Genomic DNA, 14,442 nt, shown 5'->3' with positions numbered 1-14,442 from the left:
AGCATAAGAGAAGCAAAAGCTGGATCCTAGCACTTCTGGGAAAAAGCATTTAATTACGGAAGAATCTACTGCATTCATGCCATGTGAGAGGAGGACGGGCTATACAGTTAATTTTTGCTTTCTTTTCCCTAAAATTCACCCAAATTCCAAACCAGAGTCTGCGTTCTCAGGTATGTTCTCAGAAAGTATCCCTTAAGTCATAAAATAATGATCTTTCTCTTTCCTTCTCTCACTCTACCCCTGGCAGCACATTCTGAGTTGGCTGCGGTGGGAGGGTGGGGCGTCCTGTCAGTGTCACCTGAGCAGGATTTGTTGGGTGAGCTGATTGGCTGCAGGAGCAGGAACGACTTACGACACTCCCTCCCTCCCTCGGGGTTTAGTTAAGTGTCTTACAGTGAAAATGTCCCAACAAGAAGAGGAAGCATCATGAAGAGGCTAGCAGGCACTGTGCTGGGGCTTCTGTTTGCCCAGGTTTGCTGTGAGTTGGGGCTGCCCCACAGGGGATCTGAAGGAATGAGGCGCTGCTCTATTGTTGGGGGAGGGAGAGGAGCTGACAAGTCCTGCAGACTTTTTATCCTTCTCATCATCTATGGGGATGGGGAGGGCACTTTCAGGGTTTAGTAGGAGTTACAGTGACCCTCACCAGTGACTGTTCCTCTTTCCTCATCAGGTGTGCGAGGGGTGGATGTGCAGCAGAGTCCCCCAGCCCTGAGTCTCCAGGAGGGAGCCAGCTACACAATTCTGTGTAATTTTTCCACTTCCCCACAGAGTGTGATTTGGTATCTTCAGAACTCTGGGGGCCACATCATACAGCTGTTTTACATTCCTTCAGGGACAAAGCAGGATGGAAGATTAACGGCCACCACAGTCCCTAAAGAACGCCGCAGCTCACTGCACATTTCCTCTTCGCAGACCACAGACTCAGGCACTTACTTCTGTGCTGTGCAGCACAGTGCTCCCCAGGCACCTGCAGCCTGTACTCAAACCTGCAGCCGAGGCTCCAGCCACACTTTGCTGTGTAGATGAAACACATACAAACACACACACACACACATCAGTGTGTGCATAACAAGTCTTAATATATTTAATAAAACTGAAATTATACAGAATTTATTCTTTGACCAACAAGGAAATGATATAGAAAATCAAGTGCAAAGAGATGTCTCTAGAAACTCCAAAATATTTGGATTATATGCACTAACTTTAAAATAACTCTAGGTTAAAGAAGCAATTACAATGGCTATTAGAAAATATTTTGAAAGTAAATATTGTGAGAGCACATTATATAAAGATGTATGAGATGGAGCTAAAATAATACATAAAAGGAAATTTATCTTTTTAAGTACTTATATTACTAAAGAAAGATGTTGAAACAATGTTATGAAGACTCAGCAAAAAATGATAGAAAAGCAAAGTAAACCCAACATAAAATGAAAGATGTAATAATAAAATGTTCAATTGGTGAGATATAAATAAAACTATAGCGATAACCATGAAACACAAATTTAATATTGTTAAAATGATTACTAAAATCGATATATTCCTAGGTATAATTATCAAGGGAAAAAAGAAAAAAGTCAAATTATTAATATAAGTAATAACAAAGAGAACCATTCTACAAGCTCTATAATGTTATAAATGTAATGAAAGAATATCATTAACAAGTTTATGTCACTGAGTAAATGTGTAGAAGTAGATCCACACAGGAAAACTTATTTTTTGACAAATGTAAAGACAGTTCAATAGAGGTAACAACATAGTCTTATGAGCAAATGAGGTTGGGATGATTGTATATTCTTGGAAAATAAATGAAAATTGACCTAAATATTACATCTTATACAAAAAATTGTGTACAGTCTCAAAATGAACTATACATCCAACTATAAAATGTAATATTAAATCTTTTAGGAAATACATAAGAGAATATCTTCATGACCTAGGGTAAGACAAAAAGATTTTTGACATGACACCAAAACACAATCCATACAACATAAATAACTTAGATTTCATCAAAATTAAAAATGTTTGCTCTGTGAAAGACACAGTTAAGAGAATAAAAAAGATAAACCACAAAATGGCCGGAAATATTTGCAAAATACATTTTCATAAAAAAACTGTACTTAGAATACAATGAACTGTTCAAAACTCAGCAGGAGGAAACAAACAATGCAGTTGAAACCTGGACAAAAAGATTCAGACACTTTACCAAAGAGCTATGTGGTAAGGAAATAAGCATATAGAGAGATGGTCAGTGTTGTTAGTAGTTCAGTTCAGTTCAGTCGCTCAGTCGTGTCCGACTCTTTGCTACCGCATGAATTGCAGTGCGCCAGGCCTCCCTGTCCATCACCAACTCCTGGAGTTTACGTGAACTCATGTCCATCAAGTCAGTGGTGCCATCCAGCCATCTCATCCTCTGTTGTCCACTTCTCTTCCTGCCCCCAATCCCTCCCAGCATCAGAGTCTTTTCCAATGAGTTAACTCTTTGCATGATGTGGCCAAAGTACCAGAGATTGAGCTGCAGCATCAGTCCTTCCAATGAACACCCAGGACTGATCTCCTTTAGAATGGACTGGTTGGATCTCCTTGCAGTCCAAGGAACCCTCAAGAGTCTTCTCCAACACCACAGTTCAAAAGCATCAATTCTTCGGCACTCAGCCCTCTTCACAGTCCAACTCTCACATCCATACATGACTACTGGAAAAACCATAGCCTTGACTAGACGGACCTTTGTTGGCAAAGTAATGTCTCTGCTTTTGAATATGCTATCTGGGTTGGTCATGACTTTCCTTCCAAGGAGTAAGTGTCTTTTAATTTCATGGCTGCAGTCACCATCTGCAGTGATTTTGGAGCCCCAAAAAAGAAAGTCTGACACTGTTTCCACTGTTTCCCCATCTATTTCCCATGAAGTGATGGGACCGGATGCCATGATCTTCGTTTTCTGAATGTTGAGTTTTAAGCCAACTTTTTCACTCTCCACTTTCACTTTCATCAAGAGGCTTTTTAGTTCCTCTTCACTTTCTGCCATAAGGGTGGTGTCATCTGCATATCTGGGGTTATTGATATTTCTCCCAGCAATCTTGATTCCAGCTTGTGCTTCTTCCAGCCCAGCATTTCTCATGATGTACTCTGCATAGAAGTTAATTATACAGCCTTGACATACTCCTTTTCCTATTTGGAACCAGTCTGTTGTTCCATGTCCCGTTCTAACTGTTGCTTCCTGGCCTGCATACAGGTTTCTCAAGAGGCAGGTCAGGTGGTCTGGTATTCCCATCTCTTTCAGAATTTTCCACAGTTTATTGTGATCCACATAGTCAAAGGCTTTGGCGTAGTCAATAAAGCAGAACCACAAAGCAATACCACTTCACATCTATCATAAATGCTAAAATTAAAAATATTGACAACACAGATGCAGATGTAATATGCAGATGCATATTGCAGATGCAATAAAGATGCAGAGAAATTGGATCACTCATACATTGCTGGTGGGTGAATGGTCCAGTCATTCTGGAAAACATTCCAAGAGTTTTGCATAAGCTTAAATACTCACTTACCTTACAACTCAGCAAAGCACACTCCTGGGTATTTATGCTTAAAAAATGAAAAACATTCACACAAAAATCTGTACCTGAATATTCATGGCAGCTATATTTGTGGTCACCAAAAACTGGAAATCAGCCAAGTATCTTTCACTGGGTAAATGCAACTGTAATACGTCTGTACAATAACATCTTATTTACAGATTTTTCTCAACTTTCAATAGAGTTGTGCCTCAATAAACCATTTTCAGTTGAGAGTATCATAGATGGAAAATGCATTTAATATACGTAACCCAGCCTCTCCTGAAGGTGCTCAACATTTACATTAGCCTACAGATGGGAGAAATAATCTAACACAAAGTCTACTTTATACAAAAGTATTGAAAATCTCATGTAATTTATTGAGTACCTTACTTAAAGTGGGGCTTCCCAGGTGATGCTAGTGGTAAAGAACCTGCCTGCCAATGAAAGAGACATAAAAGACACAGGTTCAATCCCTGGATGGGGAAGATCCCCTGGAGGAGGACATGGAAGCCCACTGCAGTATTCTTGCCTAGAGAAGTCCATGGACAGAGGAGCCTGCTGGGCTACAGTCCAGAGTGTCACAAAGAGTTGGACACAACAGCAGCGACTTAGCACACACACACTGAAAGTGAAAACCAGAATGGTTGTATGAGTGAAGAATGAATGTAAGCATGTCGGTTGTTTATGCTCATGATTTCAGGGCTGGGCAGGAGCTCAGCTCACTGCTGCCAGGAGCTCAGCTCACTGCTGCTGCCCAGAGTCACCCAGAATGGTCCAGTCATTCTGGAAAATACACCACATGTTGCTAGGATGGGAAAAGATCAAATTTAAAAATTCCAAGTATGGTTTCTACTGAATGTGTATCGCTTTCTTACCACTGGAAAGTCAAAAAACCGAAATCAATACCAGAAGTTGGTGACAGTTTGTAGCGATTAAAAGAAACAGACTACTGATACATTTAGTAGCCTAGATGGGCCTTCCTAGGTGGATCAGTGGTAAAGAATCTGCCTGAAATGCAGAAGACCTGGGTTTTTTTCCTTGGGTTGGGAAGATTCCCTGGAGAAGGAAATGGCAACTCAGTCCAGTATTTTTGCCTGGGAAATTCCATAGACAAAGGAGCCTGGCGGGCTACAGTATATGGGGTCATAAAAGAGTCAGACAGAACTTAGCTACTAAACAAATATAGCCTAGATGGATCTCAGGATGCTATGGTGAATGAAAAAAAAAGTCAATCTCAGGGGCGACATGGTGTATGATTACACTTATTGGATTATTATGATTATATAGCTAGTATGATTCTACTTATACAACATTCTCAAAAGGACAAAATACAGAGATGAAAAGGGTATCAGTAATTACTGGGGTTATAAAGAATTGCAGGGATAGGGAGGGTATGCAAAGAGGTTTCTTTAGAGAAATGGAACAATTCTGTGTCATGATTTTAGTGGTGGTACAAGAACCTATATATGAGATAAAACTTCATAGAGCTTCATATCAAAACCAAAGAGCACATACAAAAACTGATGTATAATATTATGGTCTGTATTTTGATAAAAAATTTTATCAGTATCAGTTTCCTAAAATATATGCAATTATTGTATTAATATATATCTATATTTTATAATATCATGCTGCTGCACAGGCTGCTGTGGTCATTCATGATCTCCTCTGCTTAGTTACAAATAATTTCAAGCCCAGGCATTCATTGCCTATCAGCACTCAGAAGTGAAATGGGACAGAAGAGTAGATGCCTCAGATAAATACAACCTTTCCTTTCTGCTTCACTTATTCATGAGTTATTTGATCTTAAATTATGAGAACTAGCACTGTTTTAGAACTTGTCTGTATTTTCTTTTCTACTTGTCTATTTGCTTTTGGTTCTTTTATATTAATTCATGTATTACAGCAATGAAACCAAATGGAAAGTTGACAGCTGCATTCCACATGAACATGAAACAGTTTACAAAACTTCAGTCACCAGCTTCTGTGGGGTTGACAGGTACTAAGTGTTTGCAATCTGTAGATATTGAGTTTCATAGGAGTTCATTATAGCATTACATCAGAGAAAACTCCAGCATGTCTATTTTAACTTTATTTTACAAAGAGAAATAATAATGAGTGACTAACAAGTGAGACTGAATACTCTGGACTGATGAGACAGAAAATGTGACATGATAATTCTAGGACACATGATCTAATAAGTACAATTCTACATTTAGAGGTAACAGGATTGAATGCCCTGATCCCCCTCAAAATCTAATACATAAGAAGCAATATCAGATTTCAAAAGAATATTTTATTCCTGTTAAATTTCATTTAAATACAAACCACTGAATAGGCTCTGAAATTCAGATGGACTGATTTTTTAAAAAATCATTTCATGTTGAAGTAATTTTATTTATTGAAAAATCTGAGTAGAGCCCTGGAACTCAGTAAAAAAAAAAAAAATAGAGAGAGATATATACATTAATTATTTTGGATAAGATTGCTTTTCACCCAGAAGGCCTAAGATCTGTGAATATTTTAAAACAGTCACTAGATTCTGGATGGAGACAAGTAAGTAAAGGCTAATGAATGACTAATCAGTAGATTACAAGAATGTTTCATAGGCTATACAAAATTATATCTTAAACAGGATGGAAAAATCATTTTACTGAAAATTACCGATGTATGCCAACTTGTTTAATCTTCAGTTTCCTTCAGTTCTAACCTTTAATATTAATTGCTTTCTTCATGCCCCTTTTCAGGATCTGCCGAACGTAATGACCAGGGAAAAATAGGTAGACAAAGTAAAGATTTGTGGTGAGCCAGATAGTAGTCATATACTTAAAGCTATGGTTTTTCCAGTACATGTATGGATGTGAGAGTTGGACCATAAAGAAAGCTGAGTACCAAAGAATTGATGCTTTTGAACTGTAGCATTGGAGAAAACTCTTGAGAGTCCCTTGGGCTGCAAGGAGATCAAACCAGTCCCTCCTAAAGGAAATCAGTTCTGAATATTCATTGAAAGGACTGATACTGAAGCTGAAACTACAATACTTTAACCGCCTGATGCGAAAAACTGACTCATTTGAAAAGACCCTGGTGATGGGGAAGATTGAAGGCAGGAGAACAGGATGACAGAGGATGAGATGGTTGGATGGCATCATCGACTCAATGGATATGACTTTGAGTAAATTCTGGGAATTGGTGATGGACAGGGAAGCCTGGCATGCTGCAGTCCATGGGGTCACAAAGAGTCGGACAGGACTGAGCAACTGAACTGAACTGAGACTTTTTCCATCTGTGCACAGACCATGTGGTTGATCTACATGACAAACCCCACTTCCTGTCTTGGGGGAGAGTCACAAGGAACCCAGGTACTATGTATATGTGCTCTCAGGCACTTAAAGACACTCAACTCTCAGCCTGAGGCAGAATTAAACAGATTTGTGTAGGGGAATCCATGCCTCATGCCGCTCTCCAGCCTGTTCTGGGTGCTCCTGGCCGTCACCTTCTCTGGTAGGGATGCTCTCAAACATGGGTGCACGTGTTCAGGGTGAAAGGCCTGCACACAGACACGTGGTGATTCACCGGGACTTGGGGAGGAAAGGAAGACTGGAGAAAAGCAAGCATCTTAAGATTTCAGTTTAGTTTTTCTTTTTGGAGACCTAAATGAGTCTAATTCCTACACTATTTTATTCACTGCTTCATCTCTGTTTTCTGATTTTTTCCACAGGATCTGGTGTGGCCCAGAAAGTTACTCAAGACCAGCCAGACATAACCCGTCAAGTGGAGCAGTCAGTCACTCTGAACTGTCAGTATGAAGTCAGTTGGTACATAAACTCCTACTACATTTTTTGGTACAGGCAGCTTCCCAGTGGACAGATGACTTACCTCATTCATCAGTATTCAGAAGATGGGAATGCAAGGGACGGCCGTTACTCTGTAAACTTCCAGAAAGCAGATAACTCCATCAGCCTCACCATTTCAGCCTTACAGCTGGAAGATACTGCAAAGTACTTCTGTGCTCTCCGTGAACTCACAGTGGTTGAAGTAATGGGAAAAGCTGAACAAAAACCCCAGAGCTTAATAACAGAGAGCCTCCCTGCTGCAGGACTCCAGGTGAAATGCACACCTGCAGATCCCAGCAAGAAATGGTAATCGTGTGGTTGCTTCATCTGTGGTCTGGATCATAGAATTTAATTCTAAATAAAAGCTTCTTCCTTGTTATTTGACATCCAGAGTAATTTTCTACTGTTAACATTCTCCTCTTGAATTTTTGACTTTAAATCAATCATACAGAACATGTGTAAAGTTGTCTAAACTTGCTCCATAAATAATTTAAAGTGACAGTTTCACTAAAATACACTCGCATCACAAATCTGGGTATAGTTACTTGGAATTATCATAAAAATAATTTCCTTAGTCCTTTATTCTTAGTTTTGTGTCACTGAAGGTACAATCAGAGAAGCAGAACCACCAGTGGTGTGGAATAAGAAATTAGTTATAAAGATTAGGACTCAGGTAATTGCTAGATCTGGTGGAAGAGTGTATACAAAACTGTTATCTTGGTATCTGATGTTGAGACTGAACTCATTGTTTGTCAGCTAGAGTAATATTTGAAGAAGAAAGTTGGATATAGACCAGAGCCTGGACAAACTATGACTCATAAGGACAAACTAGAGCCACGAGGTAAATGGAAACCACCAAGACACACTAAAATTTGTCTGTTTCACCTTCTTCAGTCTCACAGTAGTGGGTGACCTTAGGAGAAGTGGGTGTCATTTTGTGTCATGCTACCTGCATACTCAGCCCAAAACAGAGAAGACAAGGAGGAGGTTTGGTGGGAAGTGAAGGAGTTGTGAGCCAACAATAAGTTGAGCTATCAAATCAGCAGCAATATGAGTGAACAACCGTAGTCCCTGGAGCCCTGTACCAACCCCCAAAACATAAAACCTATGGCTACTTCATCACAATCATCTTGCAAATGTTACATAAATTTCTTTTGTGGCCAACCCTAACCAAGAACAATACAGGAAGCACTTTCTGGGAAAGATATTTCCAGTTAGTTTAGATAGTACAAAGCTGCTACAGTACCCTCTTTGTTAACCTGGCATCATCTGTACTCTCTTAACAACTTTTGAATAAAGAAAGAAAAACTATGCTTCTTGCTAATGTTGTTGCTGTTCAGTCACTAAGTCATGTCTGACTTTTTGTGACCCCATGGACTGCAGCATGCCAGGCTCCTCTATCCTCCACCGTCTTCCAGAGTTTGCTCAAATTCAAAGCATTACCTTTGATTTGGTAATGCTATCTAACCATCTCATCCTCTGCTGCCCCCTTCTCCTTTTGTGTTCAATCTTTCCAAGCACCAGGGTCTTTCCCAATAAGTGACTCTTCTCATCAAGTGGCCAAATTACTGGAGTTTCAGCTTCAGCATCAGTCCTTCCAATGAATATTCAGGATTGATTTCCTTTAGGATTGGCTGGCTTGATCTCCTTGTAGTCCAAGAGACTCTCAAGAGTCTTTTCCAACACCACAGTTCTTGCTAATATAATGCAGTAATTCCTCATTCAACCCAAAAGATTTTAACCTCATCCTGCAAAGATTATAGCAAGTTCATTTATCCATTTGGGAGGGAAGTTATTTTCTTTTCTAGCTAAGCCACATTCTCCCATTGTATCCTTTATCTTCACTACTAAGCTATAATAAGATATAAGATAGACTTATATTAACATATCTTACATTACTAAATGCAGGCAAATGGGAGAGGGGAATTAAAATTGGTTAATGTAATACATAAATATATTTATATCAAAATGAAAAACAAATTCACATAAGTATTATTGTTCTCATTCCTGAAAATGACCACATGATTATAGCTGGTATTTATAACTACCTCTTCTATTACACATCCCATAACCTCTTTGCTCATAGCAAGCATTTCCACTCACTGCCATACTTGACTTCCTATAAAACAATCTCCTTATTCAGGAGCAATGCTATGAGGAAAGCCATAAATTTGAGTCAGGAATTCTGCAAGTCCACCACTCTGGTTTTGGCAGAAGATTGCAACTTTCACTGCAATGATTGAAGGCAAATTCAAAAATCTATTTAAGTGGAAACAAGCTTGCCAATATCCATGGACACTTTCCATATTGTATTCTGGGAAACATCATTAAGAATGATACCTAACTTCACATCAGAAGCAATAGAAGCCACCAAGGTAAAATATTTTTTATTTTTTTAAATTTAAGTTAATTTTTTAACTTTACAATATTGTATTGGTTTTGCCATATATCAAAATGAATCCTCCACAGGTATGCATGTGTTCCCCATCCTGAACCCTCCTCCCACCTCCCTCCCCATACCATCCCTCTGGGTCATCCCAGTGCGCCAGCCCCAAGCATCCAGTATCGTGCATCAAACCTGGACTGGCGACTCGTTTCATATATGATATTATACATGTTTCAATGCCATTCTCCCAAATCATCCCACCCTCTCCCTCTCCCACAGAGTCCAAAAGACTGTTCTATACATCAGTGTCTCTTTTGCTGTCTCGTATACAGGGTTATTGTTACCATCTTTCTAAATTCCATATATATGCGTTAGTATACTGTATTGGTGTTTTTCTTTCTGGCTTACTTCACTCTGTATAATAGGCTCAAGTTTCATCAATCTCATTAGAACTGACTCAAATGCATTCTTTTTAATGGCTGAGTAATACTCCGTTGTGTATATGTAGCACATCTTTCTTATCCATTCATCTGCAGATGGGCATCTAGGTTGCTTCCATGTCCTGGCTATTATAAACAGTGCTGCGATGAACATTGGGGTACACGTGTCTCTTTCCCTTCTGGTTTCCTCAGTGTGTATGCCCAGTAGTGGGATTGTTGGATCATAAGGCAGTTCTATTTTCAGTTTTTTAAGGAATCTCCACACTGTTCTCCATAGTGGCTATACTAGTTTGCAGTCCCACCAACAGTGCAAGAGAGTTCCCTTTTCTCCACACCCTCTCCAGCATTTATTGCTTATAGACTTTTGGACTGCAGCCATTCTGACTGGCGTGAAATGGTACCTAATAGTGGTTTTGATTTGCATTTCTCTGATAATGAGTGATGTTGAGCATCTTTTCATGTGTTCGTTAGCCATCTGTATGTCTTCTTTGGAGAAATGTCTATTTAGTTCTTTGGCCCATTTTTTGATTGGGTCATTTATTTTTCTGGAGTTGAGCTGTAGGAGTTGCTTGTATACTTTTGAGATTAGTTGTTTGTCAGTTGCTTCATTTGCTATTATTTTCTCCCATTCTGAAGGGTGTCTTTTCACCTTGCTATTATTTTCTCCCATTCTGAAGGGTGTCTTTTCACCTTGCTTATAGTTTCCTTAGTTGTGCAGAAGCTTTTAAGTTTAATTAGGTCCCATTTGTTTATTTTTGCTTTTATTTCCAATATTCTGGGAGGTGGGTCATAGAGGATCCTGCTGTGATGTATGTCGGAGAGTGTTTTGCCTATGTTCTCCTCTAGGAGTTTTATAGTTTCTGGTCTTATGTTTAGATCTTTAATTTATTTTGAGTTTATTTTTGTGTATGGTGTTAGAAAGTGTTCTAGTTTCATTCTTTTACAAGTGGTTGACCAGTTTTCCCAGCACCACTTGTTAAAGAGATTGTCTTTAATCCATTGTATATTCTTGCCTCCTTTGTCAAACATAAGGTTTCCATATGTGCGTGGATTTATCTCTGGGCTTTCTATTTTGTTCCATTGATCTATATTTCTGTCTTTGTGCCAGTACCATACTGTCTTGATGAATGTGGCTTTGTAGTAGAGACTGAAGTCAGGCAGGTTGATTCCTCCAGTTCCATTCTTTCTCAAGATTGCTTTGGCTATTCGAGGTTTTTTTTGTATTTCCATACAAATTGTGAAAATATTTGTTCTAAGTCTGTGAAGAATACCATTGGTAGCTTGTTAGGGATTGCACTGAATCTATAGGTTGCTTTGGGTAGTACACTCATTTTCCCTATATTGATTCTTCCAATCCATGAACACGGTATATTTCTCCATCTATTAGTGTCCTCTTTGATTTCTTTCACCAGTGTTTTATAGTTTTCTATATATAGCTACCCCATGCCTAAAGTCAGGGGCAGAAGCCGGGAGGACCCCATGCCCAAAGGGCAGTGGCCAAGAGGAGTTACCCCATGTCTGAGGTCAGGGGCAGCGGCCAAGAGTGTCAGACTGCGACGGAGCAGGAACGGCCGAGAGGAGCTATCCCATTTCCGAGGTCAGGGGGGCGGCCGAGAGGGGATACCCAGCGTCCGAGGTCAGGGGCAGCGACGAGAGGAGTTACCCCGCGTCCGAGGTCAGGGGCGGCAGCTGGGACGAGATACCCCACGCCCTTAAGCCTGAGGCCAGGGGTGGTGGCCAGGAGGAGCAACCCCATGCCCAAGTCCAGGGGTGGTGGAGGGAGGACCAACCCCACGCCGTGGCTGCGCAGGCACAGGAGGGCCTAGAGGAGATATCCCACGTTGAAGGTCAGGAAGGCCGGCGCTGAGGAGATACCCCTCGTCCAAGGTAAGGAGCATTGGCTGCACTCTGCTGGAGCAGCTGTGAACAGATACCACACGCCCAAGGTAAGAGAAACCTAAGTAAGATGGTAGGTGTTGCAAGAGGGCATCAGAAGGCAGACACACTGAAACCATACTCACAGAAAACTATTCAATCTAATCACACTAGGACCACAGCCTTGTCTAACTCAGTGAAACTAAGCCATGCCCTTGGGGCAACCCAAAATGGGCAGGTCATGGTGGAGACATCTGACAAAATGTGGTCCAATGGAGAGGGAATGGCAAACCCCTTCAGTATTCTTGCCTTGAGAACCCCATGAACAGTATGAAAAGGCAAAATGATAGGATACTGAAAGAGGAACTCCCCAGGTCAGTAGGTGCCCAATATGCTACTGGAGATCAGTGGAGAAATAACTCCAGAAAGAATGGAGGGATAGAGCCAAAGCAAAAACAATACCCAGCTGTGGATGTGACTGGTGATAGAAGCAAGGTCCGATGCTGTAAAGAGCAATATTGCATAGGAACCTGGAATGTCAGGTCCATGAATCAAGGCAAACTGGAAGTGGTAAAACAAGAGATGGCAAGATTTAAAGTCGACATTCTAGGAATCAGCGAACTGAAATGGACTGGAATGGGTGAATTTAACTCAGATGCCCATTATATCTACTACTGTGGGCAGGAATCCCTCAGAAGAAATGGAGTAGCCATCATGGTGAACAAAAGAGTCCAAAATGCAGTACTTGGATGCAATCTCAAAAACAAGAGAATGATCTCTGTTCGTTTCCAAGGCAAATCATTCAGTATCACAGTAATCCAAGTCTATGCCCCAACGAGTAACGCTGAAGAAGCTGAAGTTGAACGGTGCTATGAAGACTGACATGACCTTTTAGAACTAACACGCAAAAAAGATGTCCTTTTCATTATAGGGGACTGGAATACAAAATAGGAAGTCAAGAAGCATCTGGAGTAACAGGCAAATTTGGCCTTGGAATACGGAATGAAGCAGGGCAAAGACTAATAGAGTTTTGCCAAGAAAATGCACTGGTCATAACAAACACCCTCTTCCAGCAACACAAGAGAAGACTCTACACATGGACATCACCAGATGGTCAACACCGAAATCAGATTGATTATATTCTTTGCAGCCAAAGATGGAGAAGCTCTATACAGTCAACAAAAACAAGACCAGGAGCTGATTGTGGCTCAGACCATGAACTCCTTATTGCCAAATTCAGACTTAAATTGAAGAAAGTAGAGAAAACCACTAGACCATTCAGGTATGACCTAAATCAAATCCCTTATGATTATACATTAGAAAGGAGAAATAAATTTAAGGGCCGAGATCTGATAGATAGAGTGCCTGATGAGCTATGGAATGAGGTTCATGATATTGTACAGGAGACAGGGATCAAGACCATCCCCATGGAAAAGAAATGCAAAAAAGCAAAATGGCTGACTGGGGAGGCCTTACAAGTAGCTGTGAAAAGAAGAGAATCGAAAAGCAAAGGAGAAAAGGAAAGATATAAGCATCTGAATGCAGAGTTCCAAAGAATAGCAAGAAGAGATAAGAGAGCCTTCCTCAGCGATCAATGCAAAGAAATAGAGGAAAACAACAGAAAGGGAAAGACGAGAGCTTCTTCAAGAAAATCAGAGATACCAAGGGAACATTTCATGCAAAGATGGGCTTGATAAAGGACAGAAATGGTATGGACCTAACAGAAGCAGAAGATATTAAGAAGAGATGGCAAGAATACGCAGAAGAACTGTACATAAAAGATCTTCACGACCTAGATAATCACGATGGTGTGATCACTGACCTAGAGCCAGACATCCTGGAATGTGAAGTCAAGTGGGTCTTAGAAAGCATCACTACGAACAAAGCTAGTGGAGGTGATGGAATTCCAGTTGAGCTATTCCAAATCCTGAAAGATGATGCTGTGAAAGTGCTGCACTCAATATGCCAGCAAATTTGGAAAACTCAGCAGTGGCCACAGGACTGGAAAAGGTCAGTTTTCATTCCAATCCCAAAGGCAATGCCAAAGAATGCTCAAACTACCGCACAATTGCACTCATCTCACATGCTAGTAAGTAATGCTCAAAATTCTCCAAGCCAGGCTTCAGCAATATGTGAACCATGAACTTACAGATGTTAAAGCTGGTTTTAGAAAAGGCAGAGGAATCAGAGATCAAATTGCCAACATCCGCTGGATCATGGAAAAAGCAAGAGAGTTCCAGGAAAACATCTATTTCTGCTTTACTGACTATGTCAAAGCCTTTGACTGTGTGGATCACAATAAACTGTGGAAAATTCTGAAAGACATGGGAATACCAGACCACCTGACC

At 40.4% G+C, this 14,442-nt stretch overlaps 1 gene segment (V, D, J or C); it reads left to right on the top strand.

Moving 5' to 3' along the window:
* The first annotated feature begins 6,956 nt into the window (after positions 1 to 6,956).
* Positions 6,957 to 7,703, top strand: LOC113899568. The segment is given in 2 exon segments: positions 6,957 to 7,061; positions 7,279 to 7,703. Coding segments are annotated over 2 exon segments (474 nt in total).
* Positions 7,704 to 14,442: the final 6,739 nt, after the last annotated feature.

The sequence above is a fragment of the Bos indicus x Bos taurus genome, chromosome 10, assembly GCF_003369695.1.
Source record: "Bos indicus x Bos taurus breed Angus x Brahman F1 hybrid chromosome 10, Bos_hybrid_MaternalHap_v2.0, whole genome shotgun sequence".
Lineage (NCBI taxonomy): Eukaryota > Metazoa > Chordata > Mammalia > Artiodactyla > Bovidae > Bos > Bos indicus x Bos taurus.
This window is presented reverse-complemented; position numbering and strand designations above follow the sequence as displayed.